Here is an 18,527-nt window from a genome sequence, read left to right as displayed (position 1 = left end):
TTTATTTCACCTCTGACACTTGGTTTCTTTTCCCTTGCCTCATTTTGTCTTTATTAAAATTTTGGTTAGCAGCCTCACCTAAATTTTTTTTCTTTTTAAGGATAAAACTGGGTAGTAAATGGATTTTGACCATTCTAATAATTTCTGATACTAGGTACTTTAATTTACAAAGGAATGTTATTGTCTTAAGTGGAATTTTACTTGCTAGTGCAGTCAAATTTTTAACTTTCTATTGGTGTGATTAGAAAAGCCTAAGGTGAAACTGGGGCATCAGCATTTTTATGTGTGTAGAAAGAAAATCTATATTAGCATAGTGAACCAGCTCAGATTGTTTAAACTGAACACTGTAACTTCCCCCAAATGTGACTTAACCTCTTTTCCGTATGTGAGCTGAATAAAAAAAAGAATCCATCAACACAAGTTGAAATCTTTATTCCCAATGAAGCTTTCAGAGTAACATTTCTTTTAGGACTTCCTTTTCTTTCTTTTTTATCCTCATAGATTTGCATAGATTTGCATAAGACTTACTCAAAATTGTTTCACAAAATACTGTAACCCAAACCTTCGTTAGTTTAAAAAAATATTTTCGTTAGTTTAAAAAAATATGTAGTATCTTCAGTTTGAGTGAACATTGTTACTTAAATACAAACCTCCAAATAGCGGAAATTAATGTTTTCAATAATTTGGATGGTAGCTCTAAATATTTATAACATTGTTTAGATTTCTGGTTGTTTTAGCAGTGAGTGATACATTAAATGTAACTTTATTGTATGGTAAGCTTAAATATGAACCTAAAAGTAATATTATTTCTCTCTCTAGAGATATAACTGCTATAAACATCACTGGAGTGATACAAGAAAACCTGTCATTTTAGAAGTAACTCCTGGAGGCTTTGACCAAATTAATCCTGCAACCAACAAAGTCCTCTGTTCCTATGACTATAGAAATATTGAAGGCTTTGTAGATCTCTCTGATTATCAAGGAGGGTTTTGTATACTTTATGGAGGATTTAGTAGATTGGTAAGTAGTATTTTTTCTAAAAAGTCATTTAAAAAGAGGCATGATCATTTGAAGGAAAGCAGGGTTTTTATACTTCATTTTCAAAATTCACATGAGTTTTCTGGAAGGAAGTTTGGTATTAAGAGTACAGGCTTTGTTACCAAAAAGACCTGACCTGGAATCCCAACTTAGAGCTTTTTAAAGTGGGAGAGTGGGGCGCCTGTGTGGCTCAGTTTTGTTAAGCATTTGCCTTTGGCTCAGGTCATGATCCTGGAGACCTGGGATCAAGTCCTGCACTAGGCTCCCTACTCAGCAGGGAGTCTGCTTCTCCCTCTGACCCTCACACCTCTTGTGTTCATGCTCTCCCCCTCGCTCAAATAAATAAATATTTTTAAAAAGTGGGGAGAGTAATATGTATGTCATAGGTTTTTGTTTTCTGTTTTTGGGGGGTTTTTTTTGAGGATCCTGGGAGATAACTTACGTAAATGTTTAGCATAATATGTGGCTTAGTATTCAATAAGTGGTAGTTACAGTTGTTATTTTCATTAGTATTAATGTCTTAACTGAAAGATGCTATGCTTTCTTTGAAAAAGTAATTCAGGATTTTTTTTTTTTTTAAGATTTTATTTATTTAATTGACAGATAGAGACCACAAGCAGGCAGAGAGGCAGGCAGAGAGAGAGGAGGAAGCAGGCTCCCTGCCGAGCAGAGAGCCCGATGCGGGGCTCGATCCCAAGACCCTGGGATCATGACCTGAGCCGAAAGCAGAGACTTTAACCCACTGAGCCACCCAGGTGCCCCCAGGATTTTTTATTTTTATAGTCTCCCCTCCTTTCCCCAGCTATTTGTAATTTGAAATCTACATATTCACTGAAACTTCAAATTTGGAGTTCATTACATGTTCTTGTCTTAAAATCCTGAATTACATGTGAATTATGTGGTACAGTAGAAGCTGCTTAAGATGCTCAGACCCCATTTGTTAATGGGTAATAGAAACTGAGCTATAGATGATGACCATCTTTTCTGATGACCATCTTTTTTTTTTTTTTTTAAGATTTTATTTATTTATTTGACAGAGAGAGATCACAAGTAGGCAAGAGGCAGGCAGAGAGAGAGAGAGGAGGAAGCAGGCTCCCTGCTGAGCAGAGAGCCCGATGCGGGACTCGATCCCAGGACCCTGAGATCATGACCTGAGCCGAAGGCAGCGGCTTAACCCAGTGAGCCACCCAGGTGCCCGTCTGATGACCATCTTTTTTAATAAGAAAAATTTTGTCTTCTTTAATTAAACCTTGCATCTCAAAGATAAGGAATAAAGTTTGCACAAGAGAGGCTCAGTTGAACTTACTCTCATGATTCCTTTCTCTTGGGAATTTTAACTTCTGTAGCTATCTTAGTGGCCTGGGAACAACTACTTCCAAAATTTAGTGTTGTATAGATAAATTATCCTTCTCTGGGTAGCAGAGCCAGGGCAGGCCTGGAACTTGTAGATACACAAGAGGTTATAAGGTAACAGAAGGGAAGTGGAGTGATAATGGGGTAGGGATGCTAAACTATTTGATATACAAAATATGTTAGCTCTTCAGAGTCACAGACCTTTTTCCATCTTTTGCTCTTTGCCCAGGTGATGTCCTAGTGTCCTTCATCTAGGAGCACACATCTAGGCATTTTGTTACTTCTGAGTCTAGACCTACAAGATGAAGGCCCAAAGAGAAAATTAGTTCCCCTTCCCAGCCTAAAGCCAGTTGTTGAAGTGCTGTCCAAGGCTTACCTCTTCCATGGACAGCAAAATTTGTAATGATTAACTTCTTGGGGGAGGAGAAGGGGGCTCCTTGTTGGGGAGGGTGTGGAGTGGGGGTGGGGGGATGATGGGTCATGAGGGTGCCTGGGTGGTTAAGCATCTGACTCTTGATTTTGGCTTAGATTATGAATTTAGGGTCATGAGATCAGACCCGGAATCGGGCTCTGTGCTGGGGGTGAGGCCTGCTTAAGATATTCTCTCTCTTCCCCTCAGCCCTTCCTCCCCACTTGCAGTACTCTCCCCCCCAAAAAATCCTTCGTGGAAAATGTATCTAATTACAGGATTACATATAGCATTATAGACCTTGATGGGACAACTATACCACAGTAATTCAGCCAAGCTATACAATGCATAAGGTAAACGTTAAAGATGAGAATTGTTTGATACTCCTCAATTGGCAACAGTTTTTTATTGCTTAATGGCATCAAGCAATTTTAGTTTCAGTCATCTACTTTCTAAGCATACTTTGCCTTTTAAAAGGCGCTAGCTAAAATGAGTCAATTCACTATAAATATGATACCATGATAGATTCATTCAGCAAAACTCTTATCTGGTACCTTCCGCATACGTAGTGACTATACTGAGCAGGTGGGAATAAAATCAGGTTTTAGGATTTTATGTATTTATTTTAAATAAACTTTATACCCAGCATGGGGCTTGAACTTAACCTGAGATCAAGAGTTGCCCCCTCCACTGACTGAGCCAGCCAGGTGCCCCTAAAATCGGGTTTTAAAACATGATTGCAACCACTGTTTCTCAGCAGGGAAGCTGTTGGACTACGGACAGGACAGTTGTTTATTGTTTATTGCACGGCACTTTCCTGCCCTGTCTTTTGCAGCACATTCAGTGTTTCTGGCCCAGCCATCAAATGCAAGTAGCAGTAGCTTTGTAAATACACTCCTGGAGGTTGATTTGTAATGTCCATTGGCCAATGGCTTGTAAACATTTAAGCATTCTTCAAGGTAATTTTTCAGGAAAATGCACTATATTAAAAATATTAGGTCAGAGCTACTTTTGTTGAAATTGGAAATCCTGCCCGTGTAGTACCCACTACCCCCACTGGACTTGGCTGGGGTCCCTGGACCTCTTCTGGAGGCTCCAGCATGCTGTTTTCTATGTGGTGATGGGAATCAGACTTGGAGAAGTTATGAGATCATTTCCTTACAGTGAGTTATTTGCAAGGCTTTATATCACAGACTTTGTGATTTTAACTTAGTGTGATAGTGGTTCAGACAACACACTGCAGGGCACCTGGGTGGGTCAGTCAGTTAAGTGTCTGGTCAGGTCATGGTCCCATGGTCCTGGGGTCAAGCCCTGCATCTTGCTTGCTTACTCAGTGGGGAGCCTCCTTCTCCCTCTCCTTCTCCCTCGGCCTGCTCCTCTGCCTGCTTGTTCGTTCTCTCTCTTAAATAAATAAATAAACAAATAAAATCTTAAAAAAAAAAAACACCAACACACTGCTTATTTACCTTTGATAAAATCAACTACCATTGTTTTTCTTTAGACTTGCTATTTCAGTCTCTTTCCTGTGAGTTGATTCAAAATGGTCACATTTTAGTTGTTTCAACCCTGACTTTAAATTTCAAAATTTGTGCAGCATTTATTTGCATCAGAGCAAAGAGAAGAAATTATCAAAAGTGCAATAGATCATGCTGGCAACTACATAGGTATTTCACTGCGCATCAGAAAAGAACCTTTAGAATTTGAGCAATATTTGAATCTTCGCTTTGGAAAATACAGCACTGATGAATCCATCACATCTTTAGCAGAGTTTATTGTCCAAAAAATATCACCTAGACATTCGGTAAGATGCTATGTTAAAAACAAAAATTTGTTCATCTGCTTTTGACATTTTTCTTCAATGACTTTCTAATGTATGTCAATTTTGTTTGAAGGAACCTGTAAAACGAGTTCTAGCCCTTACAGAGACAAGTCTAGTAGAACGTGATCCAGCAACCTATAACATTGCGACTTTGAAACCTTTAGGAGAAGTAAGTTTGGCGTTATTAGCCTATGAGATTTATTCCTATTGGTTAATTAGAATTATTTTCTATTTTAACATTTTTAATGCTTAAAGAATGGAAAATGAAAATCTTTCTTCACATTATTATATTTGTATGTAGAACAATGAATATTATAAAATTTATTTTCGAGATATAGAATAAATGGAGCTTTTTATTCAACAATTATATGAAAATTTGCACGAGACTTTTAAGCAGTTCTTAAGTTCTGATACTATAAACAGTTTTTAAATATTGACTTTTGTAAGCTAAAATGATGCCGTAAAACTAAACATCTTTTGTTGAACTTGGTTTTTGTTTTCATTAGGTATTTGCATTGGTTTGTGACTCAGAAAATCCACAAGTTTTTACCATTGAATTTATAAAAGGGCAAATACGGAAATATTCTTCAACAGAAAGGTATTTTTTTTTCTTTAATTCATCGAGCTTTTGAGATCCTAATATATGCAAGGCCAAGTCCTCCATCAGAGGAGAGGAGCAAAGATTTATAATCTAGAACTTTGAAATCCTATAATTTAGGAAAAGACAATATTATTATGTTGCATGTTGACAATGAACTTTAGGGCGCCTGGGTGGCTCAGTGGGTTAAGCCTCTGCCTTCGGCTCAGGTCATGATTTCAGGGTCCTAGGATCAAGGCCGGAGTCAGAGAGCCTGCTTCCTCCCCCTCTGCCTGTCTCTCTGCCTACTTGTGATTTCTCTCTGTCAAATAAATAAATAAAATCTTTAAAAAAAAAATGAACTTCATTCAGTTTTCAAATTTCTAGAGAATAAAAATGGGGATTTGATTTTAAATAGAATGATGAAAATAAAATGTGTTTCTATAATTTGTACTTTTAAGGTATTTTAAAATAGCATCTCTCACTTTCATTGTTAAATTGTTTGGGTAACAGTAGCAAATTAAAAGTTAGATTTTTTTTTAAGTTGCATCAGTAGGCTAGTTACTAATTTTCCAGTGGAATGTGCCTGATTTATTTTATATTACTGTGACTTGGCTGTTGCCATGAAAATCTGTGAGATGCCATAGCTCATAAACTCCTCCTGGAAGATAAACCACTTATACCTATTCTACTGTGATGACTTAATCTCCCTTCATATACTGAGCCATTGTCATGGGTTTGGTAGTTCTTACATTCTAGGAAGTTCTTTTATGCTGTTGTGAATAGATTGAGACGGAATCTTTTTTTAAAAGACAGTTGAAACAGTTGCAGTGCATTTTGCCGCTGTCTACAATATGGCCTTATTGAAGTATTTTTACTTCCTGGAGTATGCCCAGTAACTTGTTTCTTACCTTGGAAGGCTTTTGATCTAAGTTCAACAAAAATGGCATTCTAAGCAAAAGGTTGTATTTTTTCCTGTCCTGAATTCAAGGAAGAGAACATCTGGGGGTGGGGTGGGGGGGGGGGAGAATAGTGCAAATGTTCTAATCAGAGGAAGGTATCTCAACATTTACAGTTTGTCATGTGCTTTATGTATACTACATTGTTTAATTCTGATCCCTAGGAAGAAGATGCTATTTTTCCCAATAAAGTCTGTCTGCAGAAAGTAAAGCAATTTCTTTGTGACTTTGGATTGGGAAAAGATTCCTTAGATATAATACCAGAAACACCATAAACACAATTATAAAAGTCTGATTTATCATACTTTGTCAAAATTGAAAACTTTGACCTAATTGAGAAGAGGAAAAGACAAGACAGAGGAAGAAAATATTTGAAAAACATATAGCTAGTTAAAGTCTTGTTTCTAGAATATTTAAAGAACTCTTTTAATTCAGTACTAAAAAACAAATAATAAATGGGCAAAAAAATTCAAATAGACACCTACTTTATCAGAGAAGACACTTGAATGGTAAATAAACACATGAAAAGATCGTGATTCGTTAGGGAAAATTAAAATCATTACATGTACACTAAAATGGATAACATCAAAAAGACTGGCAGTGTCAATTGTTGGCAAGCACATGGATTCTCATATGTTGCTGGTGAGGATATAAAATTTTAAACTGTTTGAAAAACAGTTTGGCAGTTTCTTAAACATATAATTATCATATGACCCTATGTCAGTTCCACTCCAAGAGAAATAACATCTACCCCAAGAGAAATAAAAATATATGCCCACATACAAACTTACATGTGAATGTTTATAATAACATCACTCATAATAGCCAAAATTAGAGACAGTTGTTATATACATCACCTGGTGAACAAATAGGCTAAAATGTTGATTATCCATACAGTGAAATATTCCTCAGCCATAAAAAGGATGAACCTTAAAAATGCATGATATATAAAATAAGCAAGACATATAAGGTGATACATTATATGATTCCGTTTATATGGACTTTTTAATAGACTTTTTCTTTTTTTTGGAGTATTTTAGGTTCACAGCAATATCGAGCAGATGGTATAGAGATTTTTTTCCTATACCTCTTATACTCTACTGCCCTGCCTGCTAACTAGGTATAGCCTCTCCCATTACCAACATCCTGTTCCAGAGTGATATATTTGTTAAAACTGATGGACCTCCAAGTTTGAACAAATGTTTAATGACATTTGTCCATCATTATAGTATCACACAGACTATATTCAATGCCCTAAAAATCTCCGGGGATCCTCTCCAGCAGTAATAATGCCACTCCACTGATTTCATCTGTCATTCCTCCCTAAATATTGACAGCCACTCATCTTTTTACTGTCTCCAGAGTTGCTTCTTCCACAGTCTCCTAGTCAGAATTGTATAGTATGTGACCTTTTCACATTGGCTTCTTTCATTTCCTCCTCCTCTTCTCATGGCCGGATAGCTCATTTCTTTTTAATACTTAGTAATATTCCATTGTCTAGACGTGGCCATGGTTTATCTATCCATTTGACCTCTTGGTTGCTTCCAAGTTTGGGTAGTTAGGAATAAAGCTGTAGTAAACAACTGTGTGCAGATTTTGTGTGGATGGAAGTTTTCATCCTTGGTGTAAATACTGTGCTTGCTTCGGCAGCACCTATACTTTGTATAAATACTAAGTAGTGTGATCACTGGATCATATGCTGAGAGGATGTTGAGTTCTGTTAGAAACTGCCAACTGTCTTCCAAAAGTGGCTGTGTCATTTTGTACTCCAAGCAGCAGTGAATGAGAGTTCCTGTTGCTCCAGATCCTCCCCAGTATTTGATATTATTAGTGTTCAGTTTTGGTCATTCTAATAGGTGTGTGGGGCTTTTTTTGTTGTTCTTTCAGTTGCATTTCCCTGATAACTGTGTTATCTTTTCATATGTTTATTTGCCATCTGTGTATCTTCTTTGGTGAGGTGTCTGTTAAGGACTTCTGATCACTTTTTTTTTTTTTTTTAAGATTTTATTTATTTGACAGAGAGATCACAAGTAGGCGAGAGAGAGGAGGAAGCAGGCTTCCCATTGAGCAGAGAGCCCAATGCGGGGCTCAATCCCAGGACCCTGAAATCATGACCTGAGTTAAAGGCAGAGGCTTTAACCCACTGAGTCACCCAGGCACCCCTTCTGATCACTTTTTAATTGAGTTGGTTTTCTTATTGTTGATCTTTAGGAGTTATATGTGTATTTTAGATAACAGTCCATTATCGGATATGGTTTTTGTAAATATTTTCTCGTAGACTGTGGCTTGCCTTTTCATTCTCTTGATGAAGTTACTTGGAAACAAAACCATAGAGATAGAAAATAAGTGGTTGCCTGGGACTGGGTTGTTTTTTGCATGGGCAAGGGAATTTGGGGGGGTTGGGAAAGTGTACCAAAATTGGATGGCACAGCTATATAAATTCACTAAGAATTCTTAAACTGTACATTTTAATTGGTTGAATTTTAATTGGTTGAATTTTTGATTTGTAAGTTACGCCTCAGTAAAACTGTTTAAAAAAATCTTAAAGAAAAAACCCAAAAGTGTTACATTCATAGTGCTTAAGTAACTTGTACAAGGTATGTGACAGCAAAGAACAGAGCTAGTAGCAGAATTCCAGGCTTTCTCTTAAAGTCCCTGTTCCCTTGTGCTTCTCCTTGTACCCTCCTGAGCTCTTCCTGAGTAGGTTACCTGCTAAAGGGCCTATGCTATATTCTGAATCAAAATTACCCTTAATTATTAGTCCTAAAACCTGTTTATTTTTTTACCTTGCTTAGAGATTCTTTATTAGCAAGTTTGCTGGACGGAGTAAGAGCCTCTGGTAACAGAGATGTTTGTGTAAAAATGACACCAACTCATAAAGGTCAGCGATGGGGGTTACTCAGCATGCCTGTTGATGAGGAGGTAGAGAGCCTTCATCTCAGATTTTTAGCCACACCTCCAAGTAAGTATTGATCTAAGTATAATTGCATTTCCATCCATCTCCTTAATAATTTAAAAATTAGGAATGCAAACTTCTAAATCTTTTTGAACCTTTTCATCTTACAGATGGCAACTTTGCAGATGCTGTATTCAGGTTCAACGCTAATATTTCGTATAGTGGAGTTCTGCATGCAGTAACGCAGGATGTAAGATAAATTGTGTTACAATTTGTTCATTGTCATTAACTTCAGGAGTGGAAACTTTTTGAAACATTCTTCTCTTACCTAGGGTCTCTTCTCAGAAAACAAAGAAAAACTGATCAATAATGCCATAACAGCTTTACTGTCGCAAGAGGGAGATGTTGTTGCTTCGAATGCAGAACTTGAGAGTCAGTTCCAGGCTGTGAGGAGGCTTGTGGCTTCCAAAGCTGGTTTTCTGGCCTTCACTCAGCTTCCAAAGTAAGTTGTCTTTGAACGTCTTGTAGGGAATACAAACAACTCAAAGTAGCAGATAATTAACAGTTTTATCTTGTTACATCTGTCTAAAACTGATATCAAATAATGATACAATAGTTTTTATTCATAAATAATTGAGGGTGAGTGGAACTGAGGGGTGTGACTGTTGTCTCCTACATACCTGCAATGTACTGACTTGTTTGTTTTTAAGATTTTATTTATAAGAGAGGAGCACACTCCTGTGAGCATGAGGGAGGGGGAGGGGCAGAAGGAGAGAGAGAGAGAGAGAGAAGTAGACTCCCTGCTGAGCGTGGAGCCTGCCACCCAGGTGCCCCATACTGATTTTTTTTTTAATGACTTTGAATAGGAAGTTAAAGCCCATTAAGTGGTTTGTTTTTGTTTTTAAAGATTCATTTATTTGAGGGGTGCTTGGGTAGCTCAGTGGGTTAAGCGTCTGACTGTGGCTCAGGTAGGGTCCTAGGAGCAAGCCTCCCATAGGGCTCCCTGCTCAGTGGAAAGCCTGCTTCTCTCTCCCTGCTTGTGCTCGCTCGCTCTCTCTGTCAAACAAATAAATAAAATCTTAAAAAAAAAAAAAAAAAGATTTATTTACTTGAGAGGGGCAGAGGGAAAGAGAGTCTTAAGTCTCCTTGCTCAGCACGGAACCCAACGTGGGGCTCCATCTCACACCACTGAGATCATGATACCAGCAGAAAACAAGACTTGGAAACATAACTGATTACACCACCCAGGTGCCCCAAAATCCCTTTTAGTTTTAATTAACTTGTAAAAAAAAAAATCTTTGCCCTCAAAGGAAAAAACTGTTACGGGAACTGATAGGTTCTAGAGGTATAATTTAAAATCCGTACTTGCTGAATGCAATAGAAACTCAAGAGGACTTATTATGTTACATTTTAATAATAAAATAATGCTCTGATATTGCTATTATATACTTTTTTTTCTTGTTTTGTTTTCCACAGGTTTCGGGAGCGTCTAGGAGTGAAGGTGGTAAAAGCACTCAAGAGGAGCAACAATGGAGTAATCCATGCAGCTGTTGATATGCTCTGTGCCCTCATGTGTGTAAGTAGTGTTTTTTAAAGGGAGACTGGTTTTTCTTAAGTTGATTGATGTTTTAAATTTCCGCAAACCCAGATTTTCATTGTAGCAATTCAATTCAGTGTTTCTGTATTTCCTAAATTGCTCTCTTGGCAGTTTGTTTATTCAGGTAAACGTTTGTTTAGCACATTTTATAAACCTGGCACTGTGCTATCTACTAGAAATACAGAGTTTGTTCCTTCCTTGAAATTGCTGACAGTCCAGTAAGGTGGGCATATGTATGTAATCTAAAGTAGCTGGGCCTATGGGATCCCTAAAAAGGCAGCACTTAGTGTTTTTGGTTTGTGGTGAGGGGAAGACAAAAGATTCGAGGCCAATCTTTCAGATGTTACAAATGATCTGAAGCTTAAAGCATAGGCAGGTATTTTCCCTCTATGAGAAGGATTTCCTGGGAAAAGGGGAGAGCATATGCAAAGGCATGTTGGGGAAGAAGCAAATAATTGAAATGGCTAGATCATAAAGCTTGTTTGGAAGTGTGTGGGATTAGGAGTACAGCTAGAGATGTATGCAGAGATGCAGTTATCAGAAGCCTTTTGTATCAGACAAAGAAGCTAGATTTGTATCCTTTAGTAAGGAATAGCGGAAAGGTTTTTCATCAGGGAATCAGTAATACTAGGCTTGAACTTCCGAAAGCCCACAGATGTTACATGGAGACAGGTGGACCAAATATGTAAGAGACAAGATGCTGAGGTAGGATGGGGTAAAGATTTGAGGGTAGAAACGAGCAGGGGCAGGGAGAGTGGGAGAGGGAGAAGCAGGCTTCCCGCTGAGCAGGGAGCCAGATGAGATGGGGGCCCGGGGTGGGAGTGGGTGCGCGCGCGTGCGCGCGCGCGCACACACACACACACACACACACACACACACTCAGGATCCCAGGTGCCCGAGATCATGACCTCAGCCTATAGCAGACCCTTAACACCTGAGCCACCCAGGTGCCCCTGGGTTACTGTTTCTTAAGCGCTTCACATTCCAAAGAACCTGTGTGCCAAAGCGGTATGGGAGCGGGGGCGGCGGCACACAGGAGACCCGTTCTCTCCCTAAGCTACAAAAAGCTCAGGGTCCCCTGGTTGGTTCTCCATAGAGCGCACTGATTCTTAGATCTAAAAAAAAAAAAAAAAAAAAAAAAAGATTTGAGGGTAAAGAAGTTTGAAAGCTGAGGGTAAAGAAACTAACTTGGTGACAGTTTATATAGGAAAAGCAATGAATTGTTCAGTATAACTTTGAAATTCCTGATTTACTTCAATGTTGTATTTAGCATATGGGACTAAAGTGGTTCAGGCAAGTTTAGTGGTATAGAATAAAACCTAAGTAATCACTTGGATAAAACCTTGCATTTTTACGCAAAAGTCAGTTTTACTATCTTTACTAATGAATTATTAATAAATTATTATTATCTTTACTAATAATTCCTAATAATTCCATTGAAAGAATTCTGGGATGGGGTGCTTGAGTGGCACAGTTGGTTTGAGCATCTGACTCTTGGTTTCTGCTCAGGTTGTGGTTTCAGGGTCGTAAGATTGAGGCCCTTGTCTATCTCAGCTCTTAGCATGGACTAATGAGAGATTCCCTCTCTCTCTGCCCCTCCTCAGCACATGCTCCCCAGGACTATCTGAGAGAGAGTGAAAGAGAGTGAGCGAGGACAGTGAGGGGAAGGGCAAGCGGAGAGGGAGAAGCAGACTCCACACTGAGCAACGGCCTGGACGTGGGGCTCAATCCCAGGACTCCTGAGATCATAACCTGAGCCAAAGGGAGCCGCTTAACCTACTGAGCCATCCAGGAGCCCCAATAAATAAATAAATCTTTTTAAAAAAGGAACTAGTTGGGTAACTGGATAATAAAATACCATAGTGTGAAACAAATACATTGAGCTCTCATTACATACTAGATTTTGGCTATATATTTTATACAAATTATCTCATTTAAGCTTCATAATAGTCCTATGAGCTAAGTACTACTAATCTCACTTGGATGGCTGAGGAAAGTAAAACTTAGAGCTGAAACAGCTTAACCTTGCTAGAGGTCAGCTGTGGTCAGTAGCAAAGTTAGGATTGAATCTTTACTCCTAACCATCATACTGGAATGTTTTTCCCATTCTCATTTATTCCACCATTCAGAAAAGACAAAGAAGTATTTGCTGCTTATTTTAGTACCTGTTTTTAAACACTTAAAAAAAATAAGCAAATAAATGCTAAGTTTTATCTTATCATTTCAAATTTAAATTATAAAATTGGGGGAGAGGAAATGGGTGTCACTTGCATTTTAAGAAGGAGACTTGGGACTTTCAAGAGAGTACCTTGTGCAGTACTCTCTATGGGTACTTGCTGGGCACAGTGTCTATGAAGCCTCATCAGACTCTGGGGGAATCTCACTTTGCCTGCTTGTCTTATCATGAGTTTCCTTTCTGCCTTCAACTTTAAAGGCTGTGGTTTTTAATTCTTTTATCATTTAATGAATACTCTTTATAAATGACTTGCACATGATGCCAATATGTGGGCCTGCTCATGAATTATCACTATTTTTAATCAATAGCCCATGCATGATGACTATGACTTAAGACAAGAACAGCTGAACAAAGCTTCACTTCTCTCTTCAAAGAAGTTTCTGGAAAACTTACTGGAAAAATTTAATTCCCATGTGGTAAGTTGTAATTAAATTTGTCTTAATGAGAGATACCATACATTACTGAAAGATATTCTAGACGTGCAGTTTGGCAGGTTTTTTTTTTTTTAATTGCAGCTCCCAACTTTGGTCAATATTGATTGTACAACAGTTTGGTCAGCTTGGTCATTTGCTAATAGTAAAATATTCTGTTTTAGGACTGTCTCCATTTATCTGGGAAAAATAAGTTGCAAAGACTTTAGATTTTTTTCTTTTTCTTTAATGTAAAAAATAAAATAAACTGCTCTTAAAAAAAAAAAAAAAAAAAAAAGCCAAATCAGCTCCTCAGTCATTGCTAACAGCTTTGGAGATGGGCAACCTATAGATTTAGAAGGAGCAAATTGTTGGAATTGTTTAAATGTTGTCAAAGATTGCTTTTTATATAAATACTAAACATATTAACCTTAGTTATTTGTATTTGAGGAGTCTTGCTTATTTTCTTGAAATTTGACCAAATTTTAATTATTTTCCTTTTGAGATATGGTAAGCAGTGGATTTACTGTTTAACTTATAGGGTAACAGAAGCACGTTATTGCTGTGTTTTACTTGAATTTCTTTATCCTAAGGCAGTATGTTACTTTGTTTCAGGATCATGGGACTGGTGCCCTAGTTATTAGTTCACTCTTGGACTTCCTTACTTTTGCCCTCTGTGCTCCATATAGTGAGACAACTGAAGGGCAGCAGTTCGATATGCTTTTAGAGATGGTAGCATCCAATGGAAGAACTCTCTTTAAGCTTTTTCAGGTGAGAGCTTGTATCTTTCTTATCAGAAAACTACGTTTTTGGGTCCGTTTGGTTTTAAAATACGGGATGTGTGGGCATCTGGGTGGCTCTGTTGTTAGGCCTTCAGCTCGGGTCATGATCCCAGAGTCCTGGGATCCAGCCCCCATCTGGCTCCCTGTTCAGCGGGAAGCCTGCTTCTCCCATTCCCCCTGCCTGTGTTCCCTCTCTGGCTGTGTGTGTCAAATAAGTAATAAATAAAAACTTCAAAAAAATAAATAAAGGATGTGTGCTTCCATAGTAATGCTGATAAATACAGCCTAAAACATTGTCATCTTAAGGTTATCTAATTCCACAGATTTCTTGGTGTTTCATGTAGAACTTTGTTGATGGTTTTTGACCACTGTTTTGACCCTATTGCCTATCTTTTCTCAGAAGTAGTGAAAAACTTATTTTCTGATAGGTCCAGAGTACCGTTTTCTTTATAAATTCCCCCCAAATAGGGCTATTTATAAATAACTGAAAACAGTGTTACTTTATATAATACTATAGTATTTATTATGTACATGTGATGTTTCTATATGTTGCTTATATTTTTATTTTATCTTCATTTGTTTTGTAAACATTAGTTTGTATTATTTTACATCATTACTGTTTGATACTTATCATTCAGATAACTAATTATTCAAATAAGTACCAGCAGTTTCCTGCTAATGTTTTAATTCTTAAAGCTATAAGAATTCCTAAATTTTTTTAAAAGATTTTTATTTATTTATGTTTTTGACAGAGAGAGATCACATGTAGGCAGAGAGGCTAGCAGAGAGAGGGGGAAGCAGGCTCTCTGCTGAGCAGAGAGCCCGATGTAGGGCTCAATCTCAGGACCCTGAGATCATAACCTGAGCCGAAGGCAGAGGCTTAACCCACTGAGCTACCGAGGTGCCCCAGAATATCTAAAACTTTTAACCAGACTGTGACTTTGAGATGTAGCCTTTACTAATTTTAATGGCTGATAAAATTGTATATCCTCCTTAAAAGCAATAGCTAGTATGTTGCAATAAAATTCTTTTATTCTTTAATTCTTTTTTCCTCTATTTTAAAGCATCCTTCCATGGCAATCATAAAGGGAGCTGGATTGGTTATGAAAGCAATAATAGAGGTGAGAACATTTTGAAATTTTAAACCTACTTGAATGTTGATTGGCTATTTTAATTGAAGCTGACAAAATTACCTTCCAGCCTTTATGGGAAACATGCAGTTTTTCTGGGTCAGAAAAGTAATTTTGAGTCTTTATTCAGAAATTAGTTTTAAACTACAGAAACAGTTCTCAATATTTAAAGTTGTGAGGTAAGTGGGATTTGGGCAACTAAATCTTTCGGTTCCTACATTATTTGTATTTTGTTTGTTTTAAAAGAATTAAAAGTTAGCATTTTTCCTCTCTTGCTCTCTTTGGCGGTGGAGAATGGTGGTATTGATGGTATTGAAATCTTTCAGTACTGAGGTTACATAGAAGTCTTTTAATGGAGTTAGTTCATACCAAAGTGGTATTAAATAAGAATGGTAACAAAAATTAGTTCCTCATGCTAAGGTGTATTTGTCATTAAGCTCTAGAGATCAGGGCATGGTATCATGGGATATTGTTTATCTAAGATAGTTGCTTAGCCTTCTGATTTTTAGAAAATGAAATCATGGTTATAAATATCAACTTGCATACTGGATGTCTACAATGACATCAGATGGCTTTGAATTCTTTTTGTTGTTTGTAGTGATTTGGATAAAATGTGAGAGTGTTTGCTTCTTTTACCAAAAAACTCAGTGATATAAATATATCATAATACATAAATATATATTGTAAATATAACATGTAGCTAAATGAATGCATAGAAGTAGTATACTCTTAAGTAGATGTTAAAAAAATTACACCTCAAAGGTTTTTTTTTTTTTGCATTTTTAGTGTGTATTTACAGCTTAAGCCAATTTTCTTTCTGTAGCTAATGGGTTTTAGCTTCCAAAGTAATGTATCTCTCACAGACCTGGCAGCCAAGGACAGCTAGGACCGTGAGACCAAACAAAAGTGTGTTCCTGACCCTCATTGCCATTCATGGAAGGCCAGATATAACCAAAATGTAAACTTGGGCATAAGTTTACAGTGTCACACACATAAGCCACAGTGTCACACTCATAGCTAGTGACTAGAGCTGATGTCTGTGTAAGGAACATTTTATTTACACTGAAATACTGGCAAGTATCTTAAATTATTATTTTTTTTTAATTGTAAAAGTAGTATGTGGTGTTTGAAGAAAAATTGGTGTTTACAGAAAAAAATTCAAGGAACAAATAAAATGAATCATTTATATTTTTATCATCCAGAGATAACTACTATTGGCATTTTGCTAAATTTTGTCTTAGACCATGTAGTGTTCAAAATTATATGTGTACATATGTAAATTATGTATATATGTATACCTACTATGTGTATATTTGTATTGATACTGTCAGAATGATATATACATAATACATATTCACTTGTACTATATACTTGTGCTTTTTTTTTTTTTTTTTTACTAATCTTGTGAGCATTTTTGCTTTTTGCATTTAGGCTGTCTTAAATATCACATTGCTTACTTAATTCATAGTTCTGTGATTACCTTTGATTAGTAGCCCTGTCTTAACTCTGTTGCCAGAATGAGTCCATCTAAAAGCAAAGTAAAATGAGGATGAAAAGAACTACTCCAATTTATCACATCATTCTTTTAAAAAAATAAAAAGCTGTGTTCACCATGAAAATGAATATCTTGTTAATAATAAAAACAAGGCGGGTTTTGTAGAAGCCTTGGATAGGAATTACTGATTTCCCTGAGTCACCTTTCCTTTTCATTGGCTGATATAAACTCAGAGAATGAACCTAATTTAATATTAAATTAAGCAAAGCATAATTCATAAGATAAATGTATCTGTAAACATTTAAAACCTTGTTCCACAGGCAAATAATATTTTTAAAATTACTTGTATCAGCTGTGTTATTTTCGGGTAATTAAGTTACATTTCAAATTTTTATTACATTGTATACTATATAATTATTTTACCTAGAGATGTAAAATTAGTTCTATAAAATTAGGATAGTTTGTTCTGGAATGCTGCTTTAGGGATCATCTTACCCTTTTTCCAAAGGAAGGTGACAAAGAAATTGCTACAAAAATGCAGGAGCTTGCCCTAAGTGAAGGTGCCTTACCTCGACACTTGCATACTGCGATGTTTACAATAAGTTCAGATCAAAGGATGCTTACAAATAGGTAGGTTAAATTTAATTTGCTATAAATTAACTTGCTGCTTATAAAATGGATTCGGATATTACATAAAACAGACTGTTTGGATTATGGAAATGTTTCTTTTTCTTTTGATTTACCTAGTTCTCCTTTTCCTTTCCTTATAGAAAGATTGTGCCTAGATGATCATTACCCCTGCCCCTGGAGAGCTTGGGGGAGGAAACAGATCTGTGTGATTTTTTTCCCCTTACTTTCCTGTTATGGCTGTACACACATAGTCATGGGACTGGAACATGGAAAAGAGTGCCTAGAAGCTTATGGAACTAGAACCATGTGCCCAGGCTTTTTTCTCTTTGTATTTCCTTCTGGCCATCATGTCAGTTTTTAAATATCTTTGGTCAATTAGGCACTCCAAGAATAAAGAAAACCTTGTCTAACTGGCTTAGGTATTCTAAATCTCTTAGAGTTAAACATTTTCCCCTTTGGTAAATTGTCTTTTTTTTTTTTATAATTAAATGTATAGAAGTACATAAATCTATTCACTTACTCCAGGCCATATGAATTCCATCCCTTTTAATTTTTCTTTATGATTCCTGATGTGTGACCCTTCAGATATCCATAGCATACTATGACTCATTGGTTTAAAAAAAGAGAGAATATCATAAAATATTTTCATCATATTCTTTTGACTTTTTAAATGATAGCAGTAATTGCTGACTTAGGTTTACTTTGTTATGATATCACAAATTTCCTTTTTTTGTCGCTTATATCCAGTTATTAGATGTCGTGGTGGTATGCTGCCTTGCCAGTGGTTTTCTGTTGTTTATACTATTTTAGAGACTGTCTGCATCCTTCAATTTATAAATGTTAGCCATGAAAGTAGTCTTTTACGTAGCCTGAGAGGACAAAAAAAGATCTAAAAGAATGATTATTTCTTTGATGTATTGTCTTACAAGTAATACTAGATACCATCTTTCATTAAAATAGAGACAATTTAATGTCTTACTTCGTTAAACCCACATGTTAGATGTTTGCTTGTTGTGTTCCTCTTTATATTAAACAACCAGTTAAATTCTTTATTGTGGTCAGTCACAGTATTGAAAAACTGTCAATGTATAATACAAGTTACGGCTTTTCATTTGCATTGCTTTATCTTTTACAAATTACCATGATAAAAAGTTATCCCATTTATCCCTGTTTAAAGCCTTTTTAGGAATCCCTGA

At 36.6% G+C, this 18,527-nt stretch overlaps 1 protein-coding gene across 3 annotated transcripts in view; it reads left to right on the top strand.

Moving 5' to 3' along the window:
- DNAJC13 (DnaJ heat shock protein family (Hsp40) member C13) overlaps nucleotides 1-18,527 on the top strand; it is a 125,470-nt gene that overhangs the window by 40,358 nt on the left and 66,585 nt on the right. For all 3 annotated transcript variants that reach the window (XM_082719091.1, XM_082719090.1, XM_082719092.1), the window contains 12 exons: nucleotides 820-1,020; nucleotides 4,395-4,601; nucleotides 4,693-4,788; nucleotides 5,126-5,217; nucleotides 8,951-9,117; nucleotides 9,222-9,301; nucleotides 9,384-9,553; nucleotides 10,528-10,627; nucleotides 13,193-13,300; nucleotides 13,910-14,065; nucleotides 15,141-15,197; nucleotides 17,210-17,331. In XM_082719091.1, the coding sequence (XP_082575217.1) occupies nucleotides 820-1,020; nucleotides 4,395-4,601; nucleotides 4,693-4,788; nucleotides 5,126-5,217; nucleotides 8,951-9,117; nucleotides 9,222-9,301; nucleotides 9,384-9,553; nucleotides 10,528-10,627; nucleotides 13,193-13,300; nucleotides 13,910-14,065; nucleotides 15,141-15,197; nucleotides 17,210-17,331 (1,556 nt within the window). The remainder of the gene's footprint in view (nucleotides 1-819; nucleotides 1,021-4,394; nucleotides 4,602-4,692; nucleotides 4,789-5,125; nucleotides 5,218-8,950; nucleotides 9,118-9,221; nucleotides 9,302-9,383; nucleotides 9,554-10,527; nucleotides 10,628-13,192; nucleotides 13,301-13,909; nucleotides 14,066-15,140; nucleotides 15,198-17,209; nucleotides 17,332-18,527) is intronic.

This window comes from Mustela nivalis, assembly GCF_964662115.1.
Source record: "Mustela nivalis genome assembly, chromosome: 1".
Taxonomy (NCBI): Eukaryota; Metazoa; Chordata; class Mammalia; order Carnivora; family Mustelidae; genus Mustela; species Mustela nivalis.
This window is presented reverse-complemented; position numbering and strand designations above follow the sequence as displayed.